Source organism: Carcharodon carcharias, chromosome 18 (genome assembly GCF_017639515.1).
Source record: "Carcharodon carcharias isolate sCarCar2 chromosome 18, sCarCar2.pri, whole genome shotgun sequence".
NCBI classification, from domain to species: domain Eukaryota; kingdom Metazoa; phylum Chordata; class Chondrichthyes; order Lamniformes; family Lamnidae; genus Carcharodon; species Carcharodon carcharias.
The window spans coordinates 65,049,906-65,076,037 of record NC_054484.1 but is presented as its reverse complement, the minus strand read 5'-3'; the positions used below and the strand labels follow the sequence as shown (position 1 = coordinate 65,076,037).

The window sequence follows — 26,132 nt, the reverse complement described above, 5'->3', positions numbered from 1 at the left end:
TTTTCTCTTTCAGTTAGATCAGCAAAGGAGTCAAAAGTTATGGCGGGGGTGGGCAGACTGGGAAGTGGAGTTGAGGTCACCACCAGATCAGCCACATATAATTGAATGGTGGAGCAGGTTTGAGGGGCCGAATGGCCACTCCTGCTCCTATTTCTTATTTTAATTGACCAGGAAAGTGGGGAGAACTTTCCTGCTCTTCTTTTAAAGTATGTCCAAGGGATCTTTTAATTCCGCATGAAAGAGCAGACAAGGGGTGGAATCGTCCCAGACTTGCACTAAGTGCGGTAGCGGTCGGTTAAAATGATCTTTTACACGCCAACTGCAACGGTGGGTTTTCATGCCGTATTGTCCCAAACCCGCCAGATTAGTGCATTCTCAGGAAACACTCTGGTTCAATAGCGGGTGGGCTCTCATTCGCCTGCCACACCATCATCTCACCGCTTCATCACACCAGGCATCATATTTAAAGCCCAGCCAAGCGCACACATCTCAGTGCTTCCAGCCCAGGACCACTGTAGGGAAGATGTCCACCAAAGGCAAAAAGACTGCAGCCCCCAGATTTAGTGATGTGTCACTGGAACACCTTTTGGATACCATGGAGACCGCCATGATGTCTCCTACCCTCGCTCTGGCCGCAGGATAGGCAGATGCGTGATCAGCCAGGCTTGGGAGGTGGTGGCAATGGTGATCAGTGCCACTGCTGCACAGAAGAGGTTGGCCATCCAATGCAGATAGAGGATGAATGATCTCATCTGTGCAGCCAGGGCATGACAACCATCTGATCACTCTAAACTCACACACTCAAGCCCATCACACATTCATCGGCATCTCACTCACTGCCAGCTCAAGGGACATCACCCTCACATGTCCATCTGGCCTCATCACCTCTGGAGGCTACCTCTTCAGCCCTCACCATGTTGAGGCCACTTGCACAGATCAACATGTGCCCCCACAACCTGGGTTACCCTCCTTCCCTCATAAAGCTCTCATCCTGCAGCATCTTCCACTGCCTGAGGCCACTTCTTCCCCTTCCCATAGCAAGACCTTGCCCTGCAGCTATTGGAAAGCTGCCCCTGCTATACAGCTGATCTGGTAGGGAGAGACCTGCCGCTAGCCCCCATAAAAGTGATGTGGTGCTGTCTGTAAAGCCTGGCACTGATGACTGCGAGTGCTAACCGAAGCAAGGTTAGGCAAACAAACCTTCAAGTCCTGAGCAAAGTGCAGCCGAAGTGCATGTTGCTTATGCGCCTTTGTAAAATACATCAGCGTATTTTTCCACTAACGTGGGTGTACGATCCAGCGTGGGGGATGATTCCAGCAGGCTGGCCTAATAATGATATGCTGATGTATCACAATGAGGTTCCCAATGTCCGATAGCAGGAAATGCAGCCAGCCTTCAGTGAGCTAAGTGGACGATGGCAAACTGGTTTCACGCCATTGTGAAACCGATCGTGCCATATTGTTTGCTCACGCCACCAAACACATCTGACACTGGTGGGCACAGAAAATCCTGGCCCAGGTCTCAATTTAATGTCTCACCTGGAACTGTGGCTTCTCCAACAGCACAGCTGTACTGCACTGGAGTGTCAGCCTAGATTTTGTGCTCACCACCTCTGATTCAGAGGCAAGAGTGCTGTCAACTGAATCAAACCTACAACAGGATGGGTTAAAATGATGGGAGATCAGCCTTCCTTTCCTTTCTATTAACTACTATGGTAAAGATAATCAGATAGGCTGCATCACATGTGGCCAATCAACTACCAATTGTTTCACATCTCTCCAAAGTTTAATTTCCTCCCAGTATCTCAGTTTCTTTTCAGTCAAAATAGTTTGAAGCAGAGCAATGCAACAATTTTGAAAGGTCTTATTGCTAAAGAGTCAGGAAGATTATGCCTCAGAGAGATATACACAACTGTTCAATTTACAATCATAAAAACAAAAAAACTGCGGATGCTGGAAATCCAAAACAAAAACAGAATTACCTGGAAAAACTCAGCAGGTCTGGCAGCATCGGCAGAGAAGAAAAGAGTTGACGTTTCGAGTCCTCATGACCCATGAGGACTCGAAACGTCAACTCTTTTCTTCTCCGCCGATGCTGCCAGACCTGCTGAGTTTTTCCAGGTAATTCAATTTACAATCAGCTTTGTTTATAGTTACAATTCCAAATTAATCATTGTTCCCAGATATTGTATGGATTAAATATAATGTAATTCTCTCTGCCCAAGCAGCTAATGCAAAACTCAGAAGAGTGTTGGCTACTGCACCAGAATGAACGTTTTCCAATCCATGTACTTCCTGTGACCTTCCTGTAATTGCCAATGTGTTCCAATATTTTGCACTGTGCATCGAGAAGGAAGTGGAAATGAATCAATTTGCATACGGCCCTTGCAACCAATGATGTCTAATTATTGCTGTTATGTTTAATCTAGGTTTACTTACCGTTCTTTCATGTGTGAATGAGTCAAGCAGAAATGCATCTCTTGGGGAAAACATCTTCCTGAATCCAAACTACACAGACTGTGAAGCATGTTCAATTGAATGGACATTTTCTTCAAAGTCAGGGACCTGCCGCATTTCTTCTTTTATCAAAAGCAATGAGTTGAGTTCTGGAACTATCTTTGGTGCATTTAAACACAGAGTGAATATTGAAAACAATGGCTTTTATTTACGACTTCCATCTGTTCACTTTAATGATACAGGAAAATATGTACGAATATCTGCAGATTTGACTGGAATGGAAACCTGTGTAAGCATAGTGGTTAATATATATGCAGGTAAGGTCTCATGACTGTTAGAATTTAATGTTACATTGAATTTATGTAATAGTTAAGAACTTATTTTAACAAATAGAATTGGAGTGCAATCAGGCAGTTGATAATCAGTGCTTTTTTGATAAATTGAGGCATAGTAAAGTAACTGTGAGGCTAAAGGATTGTCCTGTGTAGGAATGAATTTCCACAAAGCTTTTCATGCTCTGCCATTAACTTCAGCAGAATGTTTTCTGCTAAATGTCCATCAATGTTATGGAAGCAAAATATGTGAAGCCCCAAGGAAATTCATTTTTCTAGGTTTATTATTCTTTTTTCCATTTTGTACCTTATTTACTCTTCTTCTTTAGGTAATTTCCAGGCCATATGCTATATTCTAGCCCAGCAGGTTGACAGTTCACCTCCCCCAGACCTGACACAATACTATGGCCCCACCCCCATCCTGTCATCAGTCAGGAGATGCATGCGAGCCGTGTATATTAACTCATCTTCCAAAATTTCTTTGCTGTCTCCACACATCTAGTTCAAAATGCATAAACGTACTAGATAACAAGTGCTTGCCATAAGCAAAACACTTTGACTGTGGTTAAAATGGGATGGAATCATCTAGTACAGCATATGGTCATTAGCAATTTTACCCAAGTCAAATGTAGATAAGCTCTTGTTTGGTACTTCATTTCACAGCTGCTCTAAACCTTGCTTTTCCTGACTGCCCCACAGTCTTTCCCTCCCCATTAACAGTGGAGTGCTTCTTTTCCTAGATGCACAAGTCTTGTTCTCCTTTCCCTGCATGTTGAGCCCTATGTTTCTCTCTGCAGCTCTAAGAGTCTTATCCCTCTGTCTCCATCAACCTTGTGCTCTCTGCCTGAGTTCCAGATTTTGTGCAACTTTGTGAAGTTCAATGCAGTGATCTTTCATTTTGTTCCATTGACCGAAGATAATTTACACAAACCTGCTCAAAATTCTGAAAATAATTTAAATAGGTAAATATCCCTAAGGCTTCTCCTGTTTCAGTGCTGTAACTTTTCTGGAAGTTCGGCAGATACGCTGTATATATTCGTCAAGAGCATCCAACTTCAGCTGCTAATACAGAGTTGGGCTGGGAAATGTCCTTAGAATATTGCCCCTCACATTTAGTGCTGGATCTTCAGAGATGAAAATAAAGTTTTCATTCACACTCTTGGGTCCCCATTGCTGCAGATCTGAAAATTAAATATACATTTTTTAGGAAATAAACTCCTGTTAGTGTTTGACAGGGTACATTCTTATATATTATCAAGGCCTGCAGGAAATACTCCTGGGGCAAAATTTTTAGGTCGGCTTGCGGGCACGATCAGTGGGTCTGGGAGTGGCCGGGGAACAGGCCGCTGCCCATGATTGGCCCCGACTGCGATTTCATGCTAACTGGCCAATTAATGGCCAGCCAGTGTGAAACACATGCTGAAATGCTCAGTGCTGCCGGGGTGGGGGCGGAAGAAGGGCAGCGCTGACATAAGCGCAGGTTCATGGGACCGCGGAATGAAAGCTCCCTGAAGGCAGAGAGCTGCCTCAGGGAGCTGAAGACTTGAAAACCAAGAAATTAAGACTTTAAAATCCAGAAAAAGAAGTCCACACATCAGAATCAATCATCTGAAAATTCTGTCCATGCATTTTTATTTTTTTTATTTAATAATGGAAGTCTCAACTCGCCCTTGGATGAGGTTTCATCAAAAAATGCAAAGTCCACCTGGCAGATGCGCTCATCTGCCAACTGTAAGGTTGGACGGACCACGAAAAATCAGGGACAATTGGAACTTTAATGGGCTTAGTTGCCCTCTTAAGTGTCAGTGGGCACACTTCTGACTTTTGTGTGCATCTGCTGACTGAAATTTCGCGCCAGTGTGAGGATGACATTGGGACGCTCGCCTGACATCTTCACACGCCATTTTACGCTTGAGCAAGTCAGGCATGCGCCCACATGCCATGCTAAAAATTCTGCCCCTGCTCCTCCTGGCCCATGTACAGCTGTGCTCTCAGGTAACTTTCATTTTCTTCAAAACTATTCTTGCCTCCCCTGAGTTTTCCAGTGTTAAACTTGTAAGACAGGTTAAATGTGTGGCATCCAGCTTTATTCTAATATTTTAAATGCTGGCCTGCCCTTTGGGAGCAGTTTGGCTGACCATCCCTAGTCCTGCCTCCATTAAACCCAGAAATGGGTGGGTTGGGATTGGTTTTGAGATTTTAAAGTATTTTTACACCCCACCCAACCTCCACCCACCTGTTTTTGAGGGTTGAAGTTACCCTCAATGTATTTTTGTGTCTTATTTGAATGACCTGGAGCTTGCTGTCTGCAAGGCTGGTGGAAGCAGAGACAATCAATGATTTCAACAGCAAATGGGATGGGATACATGAGGGAAATAAACTTGCAGGACTACAGGGATAGAGCAGGGGAATTGGACTAACTGGCTTGCTCTACAGAGAGCCAGCATGGATTCAATCTGTCATGTGGATTTCTTCTATGCCATTATTGCTCTATGACTCTATGGCCCCATTTGTTTTAAAATTTCCCTGAATTGCATGCACCATCAACAAAATAAAGTCACTATAAAACTGCCCAAACTCTTAGCACAGTATTGCTTTTCACTGTTCTTTTTAGTTATTCATACTTTCAGATATATGTGCGTTTGAATAAACAACTTTTCTCACTGAGCATGCTGCTATGTTTTGCTATTGACATCATTAGTAAAACAACCTGAACTTTGTTTTCAGCATTCTAATTGTAGTAGTTGGAAGAAAATAATCTGATCTAATACACACTGGAGGCTTAGTTCCCTTATAATATGATGTTATTTTCTGGCAATCAACAGCAAATTATCACTCCATAAACTGCAGTGATTATCTCATGATCATTCATTCTTCATTCTTCATTCTTCAGTGAGGCTATCATCACAAAACAATTGTACAGAGTGAATCTATTGGTAACCGAGTACAAAACTAAAATGAAATTAATCTACTGTCACAAATCCATTTCCCCACGTAGGCTAAATATATAATGTGTCTTATAAGGTCATATCACACCAGCTTGAGAAAATGGCAGGAAGCATCACACAAACTTGGAGAGCTCCAGATTCAGTCCCCTGTCTTGACTGAGATATCTCAATTCCATCGAGACAATGGGGAACAAAGAAGGGCAAGTGGGTGAAGTGGCAGTTGGCGACCATATCAGGGACAGTGATCACAATTCAGTTAGTTTGAGCATTACCATGGAAAAGGACAGAGATAAGGCAGGAGTAAAAGTCTTGAACTGGGGGAAGGCAAATTTTGCAGAAATGAGAAGGGACTTGGCTGAGGTGGACTGGACAGCGCTTGCTGGATGATAAAACAGTGGAAAACCAGTGGGAAGCACTAAAAAATTAGATCCTAATTGTACAAAGTAGACATGTCCCCTACAAAAAAAGAGTGGTACTGCCAAATCTAGACCCCCCCCCCGGTTGTCTAGAGGAATACAGGGGAAGATCAAACAGAAAAAGAAAGCGTACGATAGACACAAAGAACTAAGCACTGCAGATAGCCTAGACAAATATAGGAAGTGCAGGGACGAAGTAAAAAAGGAAATAAGGAAATCAAAGAGAGGGCATGAAAAAAGGTTCGCAAGTAAAATTAAAGATAATCCAAAGATGTTTTACCAATACACTAATGCTAAAAGGTTAGTTAAGGAAAATGTGGGGCCTATTAGAGATGAAGATGGAAACTTGTGTGTCGATGCAGAGGCTGTGGGAAGGGTTTTGAATGAATATTTTGTCTCCATGTTTACAAAGGAAAGGGAGATATAGAAATCCAGGAGGAACACTGTGAGATATTGGATGGGATAGTCATAAAGAGAGAGGAAGTACTCGAAGGGTTGAAATCCTTGAAAGTTGATAAGTCACCAGGGCCAGATGGATTGTTTCCGAGGCTGCTGAAGGAAGTCAGGGAGGAAATAGCAGATGCTCTGAGGATGATTTTCTAATCTTCACTAGATACAGGGGAGGTACCGGAGCACTGGAGAAATGCAAACATAGTTCCATTGTTTAAAAAGGGATCAAAGGAAAGGCCAAACAATTATAGGCCAGTTAGTCTTACATCGGTGGTGAGCAAATTAGTAGAATCAATCCTGAGAGATAGGATTAACTGTCATGTGGAAAGGCATGGTCAGCATGGATTTGTTAAAGGAAGGTCTTGTCTCACAAATTTGATTGAATTCTTTGAGGAAGTGACAAGAAGGGTTGATGAAGGTAGTGCAGTGGATGTTGTGTACATGGATTTTAGCAAGGCATTTGACAAGTTCCCACATGGCAGATTGGTCAGGAATGTAAGAGCCCAAGGGATTCAGGGTAATTTGGCAAACTGGATAAAAGGTTGGCTTTGTAACAGGAAACAAAGGGTAATGGTCAATGGATGCCCTTGCGAATGGAAAGTTGTCTCAAGTGGTGTTCCACAGGGTTTGATGTTGGGACCCTTGCTGCTTGTGTTATATAATAACGATTTGGACGTGAATGTTGGGGATAGGATTGGTAAATTTGCAGATGACACAAAGATTGGCCAAGTAGTGGATGGTGTAGAGGATAGCCATAATCTCCAAAATGAAATAGATGGGTTGGTGGAGTGGGCGGTAAAGTGGCAGATGGATTTTAACATAGAGACATGTGAGGTCATACATTTAGGGAAGTCAAACAGTTACAAGGATTACACAATAAATGGGAATATACTAAGAGGGGTGGATGAAGTGAGAGATCTTGGCGTACAAGTACACAGGCCACTGAAGGCAGCAGTTCAAGTAGACAAGGTTGTAAAGAAGGCATATGGAATGCTCTCCTTCATGGGCAGAGGTATAGAATATAAAAGTAAGGATTATAATGTTGGAATTGTATAAAACTGGTGAGGCCACAACTGGAGTATTGTGTGCAGTTCTGGTCACCACATTACAGGAAGGACATAATAGCTCTGGAGAGAGTGCAGAGGAGGTTTTCAAGAATGTTGCCAGGGTTAGAATAGTTTAGCTTTGAGGAGAGATTGGATCGGCTGAGGTTATTTTCCTTAGAACAAAGAAGGTTGAGAGGTGAAACAAAAACAGAATTACCTGGAAAAACTCAGCAGGTCTGGCAGCATTGGCGGAGAAGAAAAGGGTTGACGTTTCGAGTCCTCATGACCCTTCAACAGAACTAGGTGAATCCACACTCAGTGCCATGCGCCGCCATATGAACGCACTCGACCTCTCCTTCCAGCAGCATCGCCGTACCCTTTTTCAAAGCTGCGCGTGCCCCCAGTTTCATTTTAGTCTTCGGCTCATCTGACGCCTCAACAAGAAACTTTTTCTCTTTCTCTCAAGTGCTAAGGAACGCAAGCTCCAACAACTCATCGACACCAACTCCCATCTAGGACCCTCCACCCCTGCCTGTCCCTCCGTCCCCACCCCATCTTCCAATCCCAGCCCCAGCCATGTATTCACTATACCCCCTGACCTTCCCCTCTCCGATGCTGAACGCTCAGTGCTCAGCAAAGGACTTAGTTTCATACCCTTACGCCCTCACCTCAATGAATTTCGGGCTCGGCATGATGCTGAACTCTTCTTCCGCCGTCTTCGTCTCCGGGCTCACTTCTTTGGGCAGGAGTCCTCTCCCCATTCAATGGATCCTTTCACCCACCTCCAATACTCTCCCTCCACCTGGACCCCTTCCTCTGGATTCTTACCTTCTCTTGATCTTTTCATTGAGAACTGTCGGCGCGACATTAGTCGTCTCAATTTCTCTGCTCCTCTCACCCATTCTAATCTCTCTCTCTCTGAACTTACTGCACTCCATTCTCTCAGGTCCAACCCTGACATCGTCATCAAACCCGCTGACAAGGGTGGTGCTGTTTTGTCTGGCGCACTGACCTCTACCACGCGGAGGCTGAGCGTCAATTCACAGACACTTCCTCCTACCTCTCCCTGGACCATGACCCCACCACTGAACATCAAGCCATTGTTTCCAGGACTGTCACTGACCTCATCTCCTCTGGGGATCTTCCTCCCACAGCTTCCAACCTGATAGTCACCCAACCTCGGACGGCCCGCTTCTACCTCTTACCCAAAAAATATAAAGGGGATTCACCTAGTTCTGTCGAAGGGTCATGAGGACTCGAAACGTCAACTCTTTTCTTCTCCGCCGATGCTGCCAGACCTGCTGAGTTTTTCCAGGTAATTCTGTTTTTGTTTTGGATTTCCAGCATCCGCAGTTTTTTGCTTTTAAGGCTGAGAGGTGACTTGATTGAGGTGTACAAAATTATGAGGGGAATAGATAGAGTGGACAGGATAAAATTGTTTCCCTTGGTGGAGAATTCTAGAACCAGGGGACATAGATTCAAGATAAGTGACAGAAGGTGTAGTGGGGACATGAGGAAGAACTTTTTTACGCAGAGGGTAGTGGGTGTCTTGAATTTGCTGCCCAAGTTGGTGGTAGAGGCAAAAACTCTAAACTCTTTTAAAGAGTACCTGGATCTGCACCTTAAGTGCTGTAAGCTGCAGGGCTATGGGCTGGGTGCAGGAAGGTGGGATTAGAAAGGACACCTGGGTGTCCTCGGGCTGGCATGGACAAGATGGGCTGAATGGCCTCCTTCTGTGCTGTAACTGTTCTATGGTGGGACCCCATGATTGACCTGTGTCCTAGAGTAGGGATGAGGGAATGAAAATAGCCAGGATGGAATAAATTTATTTTGAACAGTACCACAAAGCAGGCAATAGTAATTCAGCATTTCATTGGGAAAGGAACTGAGGTGGAGTGGAAAAGGGGCTACTATTTTCACTGCCCCCTGGGGAATTCAAAATTCATGGTTCTTGCTCTACCTTATCCAGACATCCTTCCTGGGAGTACGATATTAGCAAGTTTGGCAGGGATGTATAGTCATATAATCTACTGACACTTATCAGTATTTCATTGTGGGCTTTAGGTGGCAGTCATGAACTGCCTGAATTTCACTCTTATGGTTTTTAATGATGCCATTGGAACTCCACAATGAGATACACATCTGACGATCAGACTTCATTATCCATTATTCTATAGCTAATACTGCTTTAGAATTACAGATTAATTGACCTGGTGCCATTCATATTGTTCTGGATTTTGCAGTTATAACAGTGGCTAAGCTATCAACATTCACCATCATTACCCCTCTGAAACCGACAGCAACTTCTGGAATCCATGCATGCACAGTTAAACACGGAAGTCCAGAAAATGCTGTCAGTGATTCTATATTTCCCCATTGGGTGCACTTCTGAGGTTCTCCCAAACTGCAAACAAGTAGAAATTGCTGAATGAATGAGAATGTGTCTTTTTGGACTATTAGTCTCAATTAAAAAACCCTTGAAAATGTTATACCTTGGTGAATGAGGTATAACTGGGCTTTTTCAGTATACTATATATATAATTGCAGCTAAATAGTTTCACAGGCTATATAAAATTAATTTTATTTTGTCACATACCAAATTTCTCCATTATGTTAAAAAAATTCTAGAGTTATAAAATAATATTATTTTGAAGTTTGTTTATGGTATTTCGGCTTTCTACCTTAATCCCATCTCTATGTCCCAACTTTTGCTCTCTGTAAAGTTTTAATTTGAAGTGAAAAATTCAGTGCAGTTTATTTCTGGCTTGCAGTTTGAGGATACTTCCATGTGTTGGGCTGTTTAGCCTGCCTGAAGACATCACTGGGTGCCTGGAGATCCCCTTGACTTGACATCAGGAAAGGGGAAAATCCACATCACAGAGATTGAGAGATCTCTGTGGGTAGCTTTCTTTGAGGTTAGTGGTGAGCGCTGTTACTTTGCCACTGACTGTGACATTTGGACTATTGTTCAGAGCTGTTCGCTATCAAAATAGCTTTTCAGAGTATTCAAAAACAGTAATGTACTTTGATCTCTCCATTAATGCTGTCTTCATTTTAATTCCATTAAATGTTAAAAATGAGTCACAATGGCTTGGCGCTGTTGTAGAGTAGAGAGGCATAGGGTAAAAATTTACAGAATATTGAAGGCAGCACTTCAGGTTGGTAAGGCCAAAAAACATTAGCAGAATTCTGGGTTTTATCTCAAGACCCTAAAAAGATAAAAGCCAAGAGATAATGATGAGTTTATGTAAAACTTTAATAAAAATCAGTTAGAGCAGATGTATTGGGCTTCATAACATAGGAAGGGTATTGAAGCTTTCGAGAGGGTACAATCTGGATCCACAAGGATGCTACCTGGTATGAGAAAATACAAATACAAAGAAAAATTTGAGCAATTGAACTTTAGAACAACACAAATTCCGGGATTATATAATGGAAGTGTTTAACATTAAGAAGGAATGGGACAGGATCGATAGAAACAAACTGTTTCCAGTAATTGAGAGGTCAAAGGACCATAGCCACAAAATTAAGTGTAAGTGATTTAGAATTAGTAACTTTCCTAAACAAACAGTTTCTTGAAGGGCAGCAAATTAAAAGCGAGGGTCAGAGATGGAGAGGAGGAGGGAAAGTGCTTGTAAGTGAGGGTCTCTTTGGCCTCTTGTCCTCCACCCATCAGAGGAGTGAGTGGGAGTAGAGCAATCATTGGAGGAAAAGTGGTTGACAGTGGAGGGTGGAGTGGATGCAGGAATTGATAGCCAAATGGACAGAGAAAGAGTCAGCAAATAACGAGAGGGGATGGGAAAAGGAGAAGGTAATAGGAAGGAGTTGAGGACAAAACAGGAATGCAGATGTGGGGGAAAGATGATGGCGAGGATGGGAATGGTGCTGTGGCAGGCCAATTTTTTTCTGCCATACAGATTGCATCTGTTGGTAGCTTTTTCCCCTGCCACACCACATCATGTCACCAATCAACTCTGACCCTAAAAGAAGGAGAAAAGATGAAAAAGACAGAGAGAGACAAAAGAAGACACAGAAAAATAGAGTTAGGGAGAGAAAAGCCAAAGGGAAAAATAAGAAATTAGTATTTCCTGAATGAGGTGTTAGATTGAGCCACCATGCTCCTGCAATGTCTAAATAAACACCAGTGTAAAGTCTAAATTGGATCACAGAAAGTTAACATGCAGGTGCAGCAAGCAATTAGAAAGACAAATCAGATGGTATTCTTTCTGACAAGAGAGTTGGATTACCAGAGTAAGGAAGTCTGGCTAAAATTATATAGGGCTTTGGTGAGACCATGCCTGGAGAATCATGTACAGTCTTGGTCTCCTTACCTAAGGAAGGATATACTTACCTTAGAGAAGGCATGACAAAAGTTCATTAGATTGGTTCCTGGGGTTAGAGGGTTAGAAGATATGAAGTAGAATAGACCTATACTCTCTGGTGATCAGAAGAATGAGAGATGATCTGATTGAAACTTGTAAAATATTGACAGGGTAATTGTTGAGAGGCTGTTTTCCCTGGCTGGAGTGTTTATAAAGAGAGGGCATAGTCTCATTATAAAGGGGCCTGAGACAAGGAGAAATATCTTCACTCAGAGGTTTGTGAATCTTTGGTATTATCTAGATTATGTTCAAGTTTCCAGAGTGGGGCTCAAACCCAGGACCTTCTACCTAAGAGGTGAGAGTGCTACCAGCTGAGCCATGGCTGACATTAAATCTATCTAAATCATTTTAGACTGAAAACGTAGGCAAGGGCCTATTATATACAATTTATTTTAACTAATACCAATTGTGTCAAAGCTAAGTATTGTGGAACACTGGATCTAAATATACTGGTGCGCTTCATGCACACTGCCGGCAATTTTTTCTGGTAACGAGATTAAATGCTTTAGGTGAAATATATAATTGGAGGGATATCGGACAGCTATCGTAATAGACATTATCTTTTCGAAGTGGAGGAAGGACTTTAAAGCTTCTGCATGCAATAACTCCCATTTGGAAAGATGGAAACTCATTTGTTAAATGTGAAAGTTATCATCTTTGCCCCTTGCCTCAAAAAAACTCCTTGATCCCTCATTCTGGAGAAGTTTTGCTCCATCTCCTGTGTTCTATCCTGTGCAAATTTAAGATCATCCTAAACTGCTGCTATGTCTGAATTCGCACTGAGCCCTGTTCACTCAACATTCCTGTGCTCACAGACCTAAATTGGTTCCAATTTCAGCAACACCTTGAAGTTAAAATTCTCATCCTTGTTTTCAAATCCTTCCATAATCTCGCCACTTCCTATCCCTGTAATCTCCTCCAGCGTTACAATCCACAGATATATCTGCACAAGTATTAAAGATTTGCATTGCTTCGCCATTGGCAGCAGTGCCTATAGCTGCCAAAGCCTTAAGCTCTAGAATTCCCTCCTGAAACCTTTCTGCCTCTCTAATTTTTCTTCTTTTAAGATGCTTCTTAAAACCTCTCTCTTTAACCAAACTTTTGGACATCTTCCCTATTATCTCCTTATGCAACTCAGTGTCAAATTTTGTTTGATAACACTCCTGGGAAGCGACTTAAGATGCTTTACTACATTAATGTTGCTACATAAATATAAATTGCTGTTCTTGACTCCCTTAACTATATTGTAGTGTAAAGGTATGTTGCTAGAAATTTTAGAGGTTTAATGCTGTGCTGGTGTTCAGGCTGTCCAAGGAAGAAGAGAGAGAGAGTCTGTTACATTTCTTCATCAAGCTGTTGATTTTTTCTCAGCACACTGTTCTGTAGTTTAAGGGTAAGAAAGGTGGCACTCAGTGCTTCTGCCATTTGCTTTCAGATGGGATGCCAGACACATTTCTAAAGTTTCCTCTTGTGGGCATGTTGAGGAAAAATTGAGTAACAATTCAGCAAGAAATCGAACGCTGGATAAAGGAAATTAAGCAGTGAACTAATTGAAAGGAGGGCAGGGGAAGAATGAACCATAAAATATCAGGGGCCATTTTGCACTGACAGAACTTTCAGGGTTCTGGTGGCACTGGGGAAGGGACTGTTCCCATTGTAACTAAAGTGCAGGACCGAACACCATTGAATGAAAATAGAATTGGACTTGTTTGATATAATTCAGCGGCTCTGATATGTTCCTCTGTATAGCATAAGCAGTTCTATTGGCATAAACCAGTATATCTTCTGATTCGCCATACCAATAGTTTAGTATATATATTCACGAATTAGGAGCATTAAGTAGTCATTGGTGTTATTTGACTCCAGGTGGCAGTGTAACTGTTTTACAATTGCTTCTCCATATATCTCTCCTGTTTATAGTTACCACTTGTGATTAAAACATATCCCTCCAGGTGGCAGTATGTTTGTTTTGATGGTTCTGAGATGCAGAACGGTTGTGAAAATGTTTTAAACTCTGTTTATCTATATTTACCTTGTGCCACTCCACTTGATTTATCATTTGTCTCTGTATTTGCTAGACTCAGTCATTTGTACTTTTTTGTTAATTGGACTGGATGATACTGACACAACAAAAACAGAATTACCTGGAAAAACTCAGCAGGTCTGGCAGCATCGGCGGAGAAGAAAAGAGTTGACGTTTCGAGTTGGGTCATGAGGTAATTCCAGGTAATTCTGTTTTTGTTTTGGATTTCCAGCAACCGCAGTTTTTTTGTTTTTATCTCTTTGGATGATACTGGCTATTATCTTCTTGTTGCCATCAATTGCGAGAAGATTAAAGCTCAAGATTTGTAAGGGAGTCCATTATTTTACATTACAAAGATTCCATTATTTCAGCTACTTTTAACAAAACTATTTAATGGGAAGTCATTGAGAAAATGTGCTTTAAATATCAATTTCTTATTTTGGTTACATTTTGACATTTTCAGCAGACCTGTTGGCCCCTATTCCCTTCTCCTTGAGGCAGTTTGACATTGGCTTGCCAAGTTTCAATGCATCTTCCTTTCTGCTCCCAGCACAGAGTCACGGATGAGTGAGGTGAGCACTCTCAATGGAAAGAGCTCACTTAAAAAAAACTGCTAGCAGCTCAGAGGTATTATAAATTAACAAATAGTCCTGCCAAGTTTGTCAGTTAAAATCTGCCTCTTACTTCCAACCACTCTTGCCTCAACACTCTTTATTTTGTTCCCCAACCGAGATCTGCACTACTGCAGAATCTACCCTAAGTGGCAACTGACACTCATCAGAAAATGTGTCATATTTCTTAAAAAATGGAGACAAGTAAAACATATTGGGTGAATTTTAACTCCCTGCACCTGGTAGAGGCAAGGCAGAGGGGCAGTTCCAATAGACTGGGGGACTTACCCCTTCCTATCCTGCCCTGATCTGGCTGATTGCAATTTTAAATTCATCTGTTGTCTTACCATGCCCTGCAACATTCTCCTGCAGGAAAGAGGGTCTGTGTTGGTGACAGTCTTTTGATCTGTTTTGAGTATGGGCAAATAGTGCAGATGTTTGGTAAGAGGAATGGGGGAGTGAGAGCTGCAATGGTGATAAGAACGGACAGTACAGACAGGGAGTAGAAAAGAATGAGGTGAGGTTGGTGGTGGAGTAATTTTGGGAGAGTGAAGGGAAGCTGGGGAGTTGTGTCTTGTGAATAGTGAGGCTGCCAGTGTCATGAGAAATTGGTTAAACTGAGAGATAGGATTCCTATTTTGACAACTCTGGTAAGGTGGCTAAATAACGTTCAGAATTGCAGCCATGTCCTGGCCACTGATTTCTGGCATCAATCTCCCCAACCATTTCCTCTTGCTGCTGACAGGTTTTTCATTGAGAGAGGGGGAGTGGTGGGTGGGGGAAGGATATCTTCCTCTTCCTGTCCACCAGTTGGATCAGGGCCTCCAAAGCAGCACTGCTAAACTTAGGAACTCAAACTATAGATCCTGCTGCAATTTCTCACTTCTCAAATGGTCCCTCCTGTATGAAGCCAGAGTGCAGCTCCCCTTTAGAGGTGCAGCCTGCCTCTAAGTGGCATCAGAAAAGACTGATATTTCACTTAACCATCTCCAAACAGACACATCAAACAGCATGGATATTGCTGGCGGTGAGATGTCTGCTTGTGGATGTGGTTGTCACTAGTGTACTGGACAGAATGTCAAGTACAGACATGACATTTGTAACAATAGTTAGTAGTATGTAGAACATATTGTTGCAGGCAGAATATTAAAGTATATCATCTGACCAAGCACTATGTTCACTTTGATTTGCTTAATTCTTTTGTACTTAGCAAGCTGAAAGCTGTCAGTGGTAGAAGTCAAACACCTTTCTACTGTAGATATTAAATGCCTCTATGTCAGGTGTAGCATGGCCCAATACAAATAATGGTCTCTCAATGCTGCCCCTGTAACTCATCTTAACATAACTTCAAAAGGCTACTTCCTCCTGTGCCTGTGTTATTTTATTTTCTATTTCCCAAAATGGCCATCTTTGGTGAGACTGATGATTTACTACCTTTTTGTGGAAAAACTCAGCAGGTCTGGCAGCATCGGCGGAGAAGAAAAGAGTTGACGTTTTGAGTCCTCATGACCCTTCAACAGAACTGAGTTCTGTTGAAGGGTCATGAGGACTCGAAACATCAACTCTTTTCTTCTGCGCCGATGCTGCGAGACCTGCTGAGTTTTTCCAGGTAATTCTGTTTTTGTTTTGGATTTCCAGCATCTACAGTTTTTTGTTTTTATTACTACCTTTTTGTGTTGAATGGTAAATCATTTTATGATATGGGCAAGTAGCTACTGCCAACTATGTTGAGGTTATCCAAATTAGACCCTTGCAGTCAACAGACTGTGTTTGTTGACCCATCAGTCTAGACAGGAGTGAACCTAAGTCCAAAGGCGAAAGGACAGAACATTAAACCTATTTTCCTGTTTAAAATGCAGTGAAATTGTAGAAGCCAATGTTAGGCTCTTATTCCAGTTTGGTGCTGATTCTCCTGCTTTATATCCCAGCTTGGTTCAAAGTCAGGACCTGGTGGGGTTGGTCAGTGTTGTTTCAAAATATGATTAAGTAGTCCTGAACCCTTTATATTTACCAAAAAAATTGATTCAAGTGTGAATTTGTTCAAACTGGGTACAGTGATCAAAACTGTACATCCACGGATACTCTAGGTAACTTAGGAACATAGGAACAGGAGTAGGCCATTTCGCTCCTCAAGCCGGTTCCACCGTTCAATGATATCAAGGCTAATCTGCAATTGAACTCAATATACCCATCTTTTCATACGATCATGCTAAATAAGAGCAGAAGTAGACCATTCGACCACTCATGCCTAATCCACCATTCAATAAGATCATAGCTGATCTGTGTGCATTTTGAGTTCAGCATTCCCATCTACCCCTGATAACCTGATTCCCTTGCTGAACAAGAATCTATCTACCTCTGCCTTAAAAATATTCAATGACCCTGCTTCCACAGCCTTCTGAGGTGCAGAGTTCCAAAGTCACACAACCCTCTGAGAGAAAAAAATTCTCCTCATCTCTATCCTATAAGGGTGACCCCCTAATTTTAAAACAGTGCCCGCTACTGCTCACCCATAAGAGGAAACATCCTTTGCACATCCACCTTGTCAAGACCATTCAGGGTCTTATATACTTCAATCAAATCACCCCTCACTCTTCTAAACTCCAGTTGAAACAAGCCCAGTCTGTCCAACCTATCCTCATTAGAAAACTCAGTCATTCCAGGTATCAATCTAGTAAATCTCCTCTGAATTGCTTACAAGACATTTACATCCTTCCTTAAATAAGGAGAGCAAAACTGCACACAGTATTCAAGATGCGGTCTCACCAATGCCCTGTATAACTGAAGCATAACATCCTTACTTTTATGTTCAATTCCTCTCATAGTAAAGGAGAGCATTCCTTTAGCCATCTTGATGACATGCTGTGCCTGCATTCTAACTTTTTGTGACTCGCACTAGAACACCTCGATCCCTGTGCACCTCGGAATTCTGCAGTCGCTCTCTGTTTAAGTAATACTTTGCTTTTTTATTCTTCCTGCCAAAGTGAACAACTTCACACTTTTTCAATTATACTCCATCTGCCAGATTTTTGCCCACTCACTCAACGTACCTGTATCCATCTGAAACCTCCTTATGTCTTCTTCACAATGTACTTTCCTACCTATCTTTCTGTCATCTGCAAATTTAACTACCATGTCTTTGCTCCCCTCATCTAAGTCGTTGATGTAAATTGTAAAAAGTTGAGGCCTCAGTACAGACCCCTGTGGGAATCCACTTGTTACATCCTGCCAATCAGCCAAAGGCCCATTTATGCATACTCTCTGTTTTCTGCCAGCCAGTCAATCATCTATCTATTTTTTTCCCCATATCCATTAATACTTCTGGTTAACAAAAAAACGAACTAAAATTTGGATTTAAAATTTATAATTGACCTAGCATCAGTTGCGAGTTCCAAAATTCTACCACCATTTTTGTGTAGAAATGTTTCATAATTTCACTCCTGAAGGTCTGGTACTTATGGTTGGACTATGGCCTGGATTTTTCACTCCCGATCACAGTGGGGGTCATGGCCGGTGCAAGGGCTAAATCTCACGAGAAGGTCCAAAACCGCTTTTACGACAATGTAAAACAAGGAAGCGATTGTGCACTTTAGCCGTCAATGGCAGGCCATATTTCCCAAACATTATTAGCATAAATCAGCATCTCATTATGCGCCGGCTCACCAGAATCATCCCTACATGCTGGATTGAAAGCCCAGGTTGGCATGCAATTAGAACAGCATGTTTCACAACAGGATTTAAACGACGTGCAGCTGGTGACCTGCACTTCGCTCCTGACCCCATGCAGTGCTTGCAGGGGGTCAGGGGTCAGACAGGGCTGAGGGAAGGGAAGGGCCTGAGGGGCAAGGGCTCCACTGGGGACAACGGGTGGGGAAGGTAGCACTGAGACATATGACTGAGGTGGGGTTGGCACAATCCTGTCTGGCCCCTTCCACAGTGGAGCCCTTGCCCTGCAGCACAGTAAAACTATGTTACCTGTAGGCACTTGCTATGAGAGCCCCATGAATCCAATGAGGTGCAGCCTGCGCAGCCTGACCCCTGACCCCCTGTAAGTGCTGCACGATGCAAGGTATGCAAACCCACCTTGGGGTCAGGAGCGAGGTGCAGGTCGTCAGCTGCACATCGTTTAAATCCTGTTGTGAAACACGTCGTTCCAATCGCGTGCCAACGTGGGCTCTTAATCCAGCGTTGAGGGGTGATTCCGGCAAGCAGGTTTGTGGTGAACGTTAATGCACACCCTGCACTGGACATCAGTTCAGGGGTCAGTACTCACTGGCATGTGTGAAAAGTCCTTGAGCCCACAGGCAGGGACAGAAAGTGGACCTTTGGCAACAAATGCAGGCTCTTGCGTGTTTCTCAGTGATACTGCAGTGAGGAGACCATCAGGAAGATAAAGCCTGGTGTTATCACTGTCTGTATTATTGCTTATAGGCTGGAAGGAAGAATGAGGAGAAATTGATGGAAGCACGAAGCTTGCCAAAGGGAGGAGCAGAACCCTCAAGACCAAGAGACAGTAGGTCCCCACGGGGACTTGGAGGGCATCTATTGCCAGTGGCTATGAAAGTGATGGCTGCACTCAACTTTTATGCCAGTTCATTCCAGGGCTGGGACCTCTGCAGCATCTCCCAAGCGTCCACCCACAAATGCATCCAGGAGGTCACAGACACCCTTTCTGCAAAGACCCAGAATTTTGTCCCCTTCGACAGAGATCAAGCAAGCCAGGATGCGAGAGCACTGGGCTTTGCAGATTTCTGGTTTCTCACATATGCAGGGTGCCATCGATTGCATTTATTTGGCTATAAAAGCTCTCTGGAATCAGGCAGGTCAGTATATCAATCAGAAAGATAAATACTCACCCAATGTACAGCTGCTGTGCAACCAAACCAAACTTATCATGCAGATGTGCGTCAGATCCCCAGGTAGCATCCATGATTCGTACATCCTGAGTAGGTCTCAGACCCTTGACATCTTCGAGGGACCCACAGGAGTCAGGGGTGGCTCCTCAGGGACAAGGGTTATCCTCAAAGGATGTGGCTGGTGCCGCCTGTGCTGTGGCCTCAGCCTCTTGCAGAGAGGAAGTACAACAAGGCTCATGCTGCAACATGGACATTGGTGGAACACATCATAGGGACACCGAAAATGCAATACCGATGTCTGGATTGAACTGGTGGAGCACTCCAGTATAGCCCCAGGGAGTCTCATGCATCATCATGGCTTGCTGCATGCTACCCAGCCTGGCGCTATAAAGGGGAAGGACTTGGCAGATGATGAGATGGAGGAGCTACACATCTCCTCCAATGAGGAGGAGCTTGAACATTATATACATTTGGTTAACACCTGTGTCAATGCTGTGCAACTGAATTTTCTTCACTTTCCATACCCTGCCGCTAAGGCTAGGTGCTCCACCAAACATCCAGAGCAGAGGTGGAAGTAGCCTGCTCACTGATATGCCCTGTTGTCTGTGATGACCTTGGGGGGTGTCCTCTGGAGGGCTGAGACCTGGTGGGTCCTGGCCTGCTTTGGGTGTCCTTCTGTGAGGTAGGTGCACCCTCCTCGGCCTGTGGAGCTGGAGCTGATGGGATCATAGGAAGAGGGGATCTGGATCGGCCGGACACTCCCCGAATCACTTGGGTGGATGGCCCTGGGGTGTTGAACTGCTGATCCTCCTCTCTATGGCTGGCCGAGGGCCTCTGGCTGACTTCTTGAGGAGAAGGGGCAGCTGGAATGAGATCGAGGTGCCCCACATCCCTCTCACGTTAACACTGATGGGTGCCACCAATGGCTACAATGCTGGAGTGCAGCTCCTGCAGCAGTGCAGTACCAATGTCCTGGACCAAGGTCTCCACAGCAGGAGCTGGCCTGCCAGTACTGACCTCAGTATATTGGCATGCCAGCACCATAGCCTCAGACTGAAGGCAGATGGACTCCTCCATCGTGCATGGCAATCTGAGATTGTGCAGCTGACATTCCTTCTTGATGATCCCATGGTTGTCTTTGCAGCTCCAGCAACTGATTTAGGACCAAGTCCGGAGGCTCATCGTCAGACTCGGACTCAGCAGAATCTTGGCCTCCAGCAGTCCTCTGAGTGCTGGTGACCTCTGATGCCCTGTCTCCTCCGTCTGTTATGGAACAGATGGTGCGCTGTGCTCACCAGTTTGTGACCCTGAGGCTACTCTAGAACCACTGAGGTGTGTGTCTCTGAGCTGGTGAAGGGTGTGGGTGAGCACTGTGATTGATCTTCAAAGATGCTATCTTCAGGTTCCTCATCTGAGGTGCCATCATGGCTGGAACTGAGGATCTGGCTCATGGATGCCCTCGACAGATTCCCAAGATGCCTAGGAAAGAAAGGAGAGCGATTAGGAGAAATCTTTTCCCTCAGAGGGTCGTGAGTCTTTGGAACTCTCTTCCTCATAATACAGTGGAAGCAGCCTTTGAATATTTTTAAGGCGGAGCTAGATAGATTCTTAATTAACAAGGGGTAAAAGGTTATCGGGGATAGATGGGAGGCTACAATTAATTAAATCAGCCATGGCCTTATTGAATGGTGGAGCAGGTGTGAAGGGCCGAATGGCCTACTCCTGCTCCTAGTTCATATATTCTTATTAGTGCATGGCAGGTTACTCTAGAACAGGGGAAAATCACTCACTGTATAAGTTGTCTGATGGATGTTCTAATGCAGGATCAGTTGGCTGAGCCCCGCTGACCTCACCGTCAGTGCAAGCACCGCCTACATCCTCTGCGGTCAGCTCTATGACTTTGTTCTCAAAGTCTGTGAGAATCTAGATCTCGGGAACTCCACCCCTGGTATGGGATCTCTCCTTATTGCGAGCCAGCTTGTCCTGCATGAAGACAGATGGAGAGAGTGTGAGCAAGGCGCATTTGAGGACAAATGGTAAGGATGCTTGACATGTGTGGGTGGCGAGTGGAGCCCTGGACAGGATTAGGATGCAAACTCCAGAGGAGATGAGGCCAGATGGAGATGTGGGGGCATGCGAGACTGGTGATGTCCCTTGAGGTGGCAGCAAGTGAGATGTGAACATGTGATGGGCTTGCCAGTGTGTGAGTTGAGAGTAATGAGATGGTTGACTTACCCTGGCGGAATGGATGAGATTGTTCATCCTCTTCTTGCACAGGTTGGCTGACCTCTTCTGCAGGGTGTTTGCACTGATCACTGTTACAACCGCTTCCCAAGCCGTAGTGTTCACCTTTGTGAAATGCCTGTGGCAAGAGTGGGGGTAGAGGACATCGTGACAGGCCTTGACTGCTTTTGACAGGCACTCCAATGAGGCGTCACTGAATTTGGGCACAGTGTGCTTTCTGCTTTTGGGAGCCATGTCTTCACTGGAGCTGCTACAGGGAGAGTGAGGGCTGTGCAGGGGCACCATATAAATATGGCGGCCACAGTTAGAGAGCACTAAGGTCACGAAGGGGTGGGTGAATCAGATGCCACCCGCCAGCGGAACGGCATGTTCCTAGCGGACAATTCACCTCAAAAAGCTGCCATTGCATGGAACACTGTTTTTCCCACCTAACATACCTTGTGCATTTCAGGGAGAATTCCGACCTATGCCTCCTGTTGCTAGACTCCACAATCAGCAGCTGTAATTTTCTATCCTGTTTGTTCCCCTTCATATTTTGAAAACTGTGATCAAATCATCCCTTAACCTTCCAATTTCAGGGAATACAACCCTATTTTGTATAATCACTCCTTGTAAATTATCACCTGAACTCCAGATATCATTCTGGTAAACCTACACTCCACTCCCTCTAAGGCCAATATATCCTTCCTAAAGTGTGATTCCCAGAACTGCTCACAGAGCTCCAGGCATAGTCTAACCAGAGATTTGTATAGCTGAAACATGACTTCTACTTCCTTGTATTCTAGTCCTCCAGATATAAAGGCCAGCACTCTATTAGCCTTTTTGATTATTTTCTGCACTGGTCTATGACATTCTAATAATGTGTGCCTGAATCCCCAAGTCTCTTTGGACCTTCACTGCTTCTAGATTTTCATCATTTAGAAAGTTCCCTGCTCCATCCTTTATGCCTACATTGATATCCATTTGTTAGAGTTTTCCTAGTCATTTAATTTTATATACTGCTTAAAATGACACCTATCTTAGTACCATCAGCAAATGTGGATATGTGGCTTTCTATCCCATCATCATTAATATATATGGTGAATAGTTGTGGCTGTAACACAGACACCACTGGGCACATTTGGCCTAATCTTTTCGGGCTGATAGTTGGCCTGACCGCATGCCAGAAAACTGTGGCAAGCCAGCCTTTGTCGAACCCAGACTGGATTCTGTGGCAATCATGGAGCTAATGATCTGCTGTTGGAGCTTCCAGTCCTTTAAGGGATGATATCCTACCACTAAGAGTTTCCATCCCTCCTAGAGGGCTGGCCAGAATGAATAATATGAATGCAGCCCTTGGTAAGTGGGGCTGGGGTCACCAAAAAGGGCATTGGGGTGGGGGTGTTGGGTGCATCGTAGGGGTGGCTATTGTTTTTGGAGCATCCTCGGGGTTTCCAACAGGAGGGCCTCCCCACAAAAGAAAAACACAAGGACACCACCAGCTTTTACTGGACAGTCATCCCATGCACTGGAGAGTAAGCCCCTCACCACCTCCCCCACCACCCAACCGTTGGTAAGATGCCAGCAGCAGGGAGATTACTCAAGGGCCTCAGTTTGAGTGAGAGGGCCAATCTCCATCTTCCCCACCGCTGATAAAATTCCACAGCATCAGGGAGACAATGAACACTCTACCCTCGTCTGCCCTCGTCATTTTATGGACGTCCCACTTCTCCTGACCCATTCCTGAGGGCCCATTAAATAATGCCCATCCTTCCAATTCAAGTACCTGCCCATCGTCCCCATTGTTTGTCTCCTGTTGATCATCCAATTTCCCAACCAGGTCAATAATTTGCCTTCAATTCCATATGGCCGTTGGAAAATCTCTTATGCAGCAACCCTCGCTTCACATCAGCATTGACAGTTGTGCCTGTAGCTACCTAGGTCCTACATTCTGCTATTTCTTCCCTAAATTCCCCTGTCTCTCCATCTCCCACTCCTTCTTTAAGCTCTTTCTTAAAAAAAAACCTCTTTGCCTGAGTTTTTGGTCATCTCTCCTAACGTGCACTTCTTTAGCTTGGCATCCATATCTGTCCGGTTACACCTCTGTTAAGTGCCTTGGGTCATTTTTCTACATTAAATTCACTCCATATGCAACTAAATCACATTAATGCTTGGATTGTTGCAATATTTAGTAGTACCATATTTGTAATATTTATTCCTGCTGTTTTGTGGTTTTCAATTGAGTTAAACATTTGTGAACACTAGCTTTAGGCTTCCTAACCTTTAGCTATCATAGCAGCTTCTAGCCGACCTGAATACTTTTTTTCAATTGCTGCCAATAACCACCTAGCTACTGTTGGGTTGTCAAGGGAACAACATAAAAAAAACAAATAGCTGTTGTTGTGGGAATGTCAGAAAACAACCAGCTGTAGTGTTAATGCAAATGCCATTTTTTGGTATTTGGTTGCAATTAGAATGCACAAAAACGGTTTATTTTACTAACTGAAGAAAGCTAAAACGTAAACAGGAAATTGCTTATTGGTTAAAAAAATGCTCTAACACTGATGGAGTGAAGTCAGGTGTGAAAAGCATTGGGAAGAATGCCATTAGATGTACTTGCCAGTTGACTCCTTATGTGTGTTGAATAGAAATGTTTACTTTTGCGAGAAAAACAAATGAGCAGTGTTCCTGTAGAACACTCTTACATTGACAAACTATTGAATAATCAGTAATAAAGCATTAGATAAAAGGGTAGCAGAATACTGTGAATGCTGGAAAACAGATATAAAAAGAGAAAATATTGAGCAGATCAGGCAGCATCTGAGGAGAGAGAAACAGAATTAACATTTCACACTCATGACCTTTCATCATGAGTGGCAAGTTGAACTATCGGAGAACCAGTCTAAATGCATGAGACTTTGGTGATTGCCTTTCATCATGAAAGCTCTGATCTGAAATGTTAGCTCTGTCACAATCTTTACAGATGCTGCCAGATATGCTGAGTATCTCTAGCATTTTTTGGAAGCTTAAAATGTTGTTTGCTATAAAAATATTTTGAAGTTGGCCCATATTGAATATGGGTAGTTTTCAAGCAGCTGGCGCAACTTCCTAAAACTGCTGTTAGACCTCTTGTCTATGCTAAAGCAGAGCAAAATGTTGACTGCCCTTGAGCATGCATGTTCAGATTTTGCTGTTTTGGGTGCAGAAAAACAGAAAGTAAAAGGAGCTTTTAAAAGTTTAAATGAGGAGTGAGGAGGAGCAGGAGAGTTCTTCCTGGTTCCACAGCACTCCTGTGGCCGCAGCAATGGGCTAAACCACACGCTCTTCTCTCCATACCTAGGTCTTCTTAACTGAGGCTGCAGCCAGTGAGGCAAGCAGCCTAAAATTCAATCCTCCTGAAGTGAGAGCAGCCTGTGGAGATGCAGCAGGCACTGGCAGCTCACCCAGATGATTTTGATGAGTCCCAAGGCCAGTTCTGTGCCAGCTTCGAGCCTCTTGGTTCAGGCACGTACTGCCCAAAACAGGCACAAATTTCTACCTCTCCATCTCAACATTGTACTTATAATGTAATTTGGATAAATCTGCTATTATCACTTCTATATATGTACTTGCTAACGATTCTCATTGCCAGTACATGGTTTTTGCAAATACCTTTTACAATTAGTCACTTCCCAAAAATTTAAATATATCCTGTGCTGCAACTTTAATCTTCAGAGAATCATAGAATGATACAGCACAGAAAGTGGCCATTCAAGCCATTGTGTCTGTGCTGGCGTATAACATTGCCCCCTTACTTTCATTTTCTTCTATAAAATTATGCACATTCTTCCAGACTATTTGAAGATACAGTTGACTTTGTCTATCACATTTTTCTGCATGTCTGTCCTTTACCCCACTGAAAAAGTGCTTGAGCTAATCCATTACTGTGCTTACAACACTTGCAGGGCCTCATTGTTAAACTGTCATTTTCTCCGCTGACATCCATGCTCGTATAACCGCTTACTCCACAGCTAAAATATTGATCTTTTAGACACTTATAATGATTAGTTCTTTCAGAAGTGCTAAAGGATCATTATTATGGCTGTTACATTTTCATTACTGTTAACAAAATCATTCCTACAAATCTTCACATTTAGAAGCTACACATTCCCACAATTTAATTAATATTGGGGAAAGAAATGCTTTTCCTCTGTTGTTAGGTAAAAAATGTTAAGTTCCAAAGGATCAACTATCACCCTTCCTTCCCAGCTTCCTTCATGGGCAGTGTAAATGATCCATGTCATGCATTTAACCCACATCAATTCTGCGGTCTTCCTGTGGGTTGCAGTCTTAACCTGCTCTTCTGAACAAGCGGGAGGGATACCCACTCAAAGGCCTCCAGGCTGCAT

The 26,132-nt window shown here is 43.6% G+C and overlaps 1 protein-coding gene across 1 annotated transcript in view; it reads left to right on the top strand.

Annotated features, from left to right (window-relative positions):
- LOC121290869 overlaps positions 1-26,132 on the top strand; it is a 77,741-nt gene that overhangs the window by 12,637 nt on the left and 38,972 nt on the right. The window contains exon 2 of the mRNA XM_041211891.1: positions 2,430-2,774. Coding sequence (XP_041067825.1) covers positions 2,430-2,774 — 345 coding nt within the window. The remainder of the gene's footprint in view (positions 1-2,429; positions 2,775-26,132) is intronic.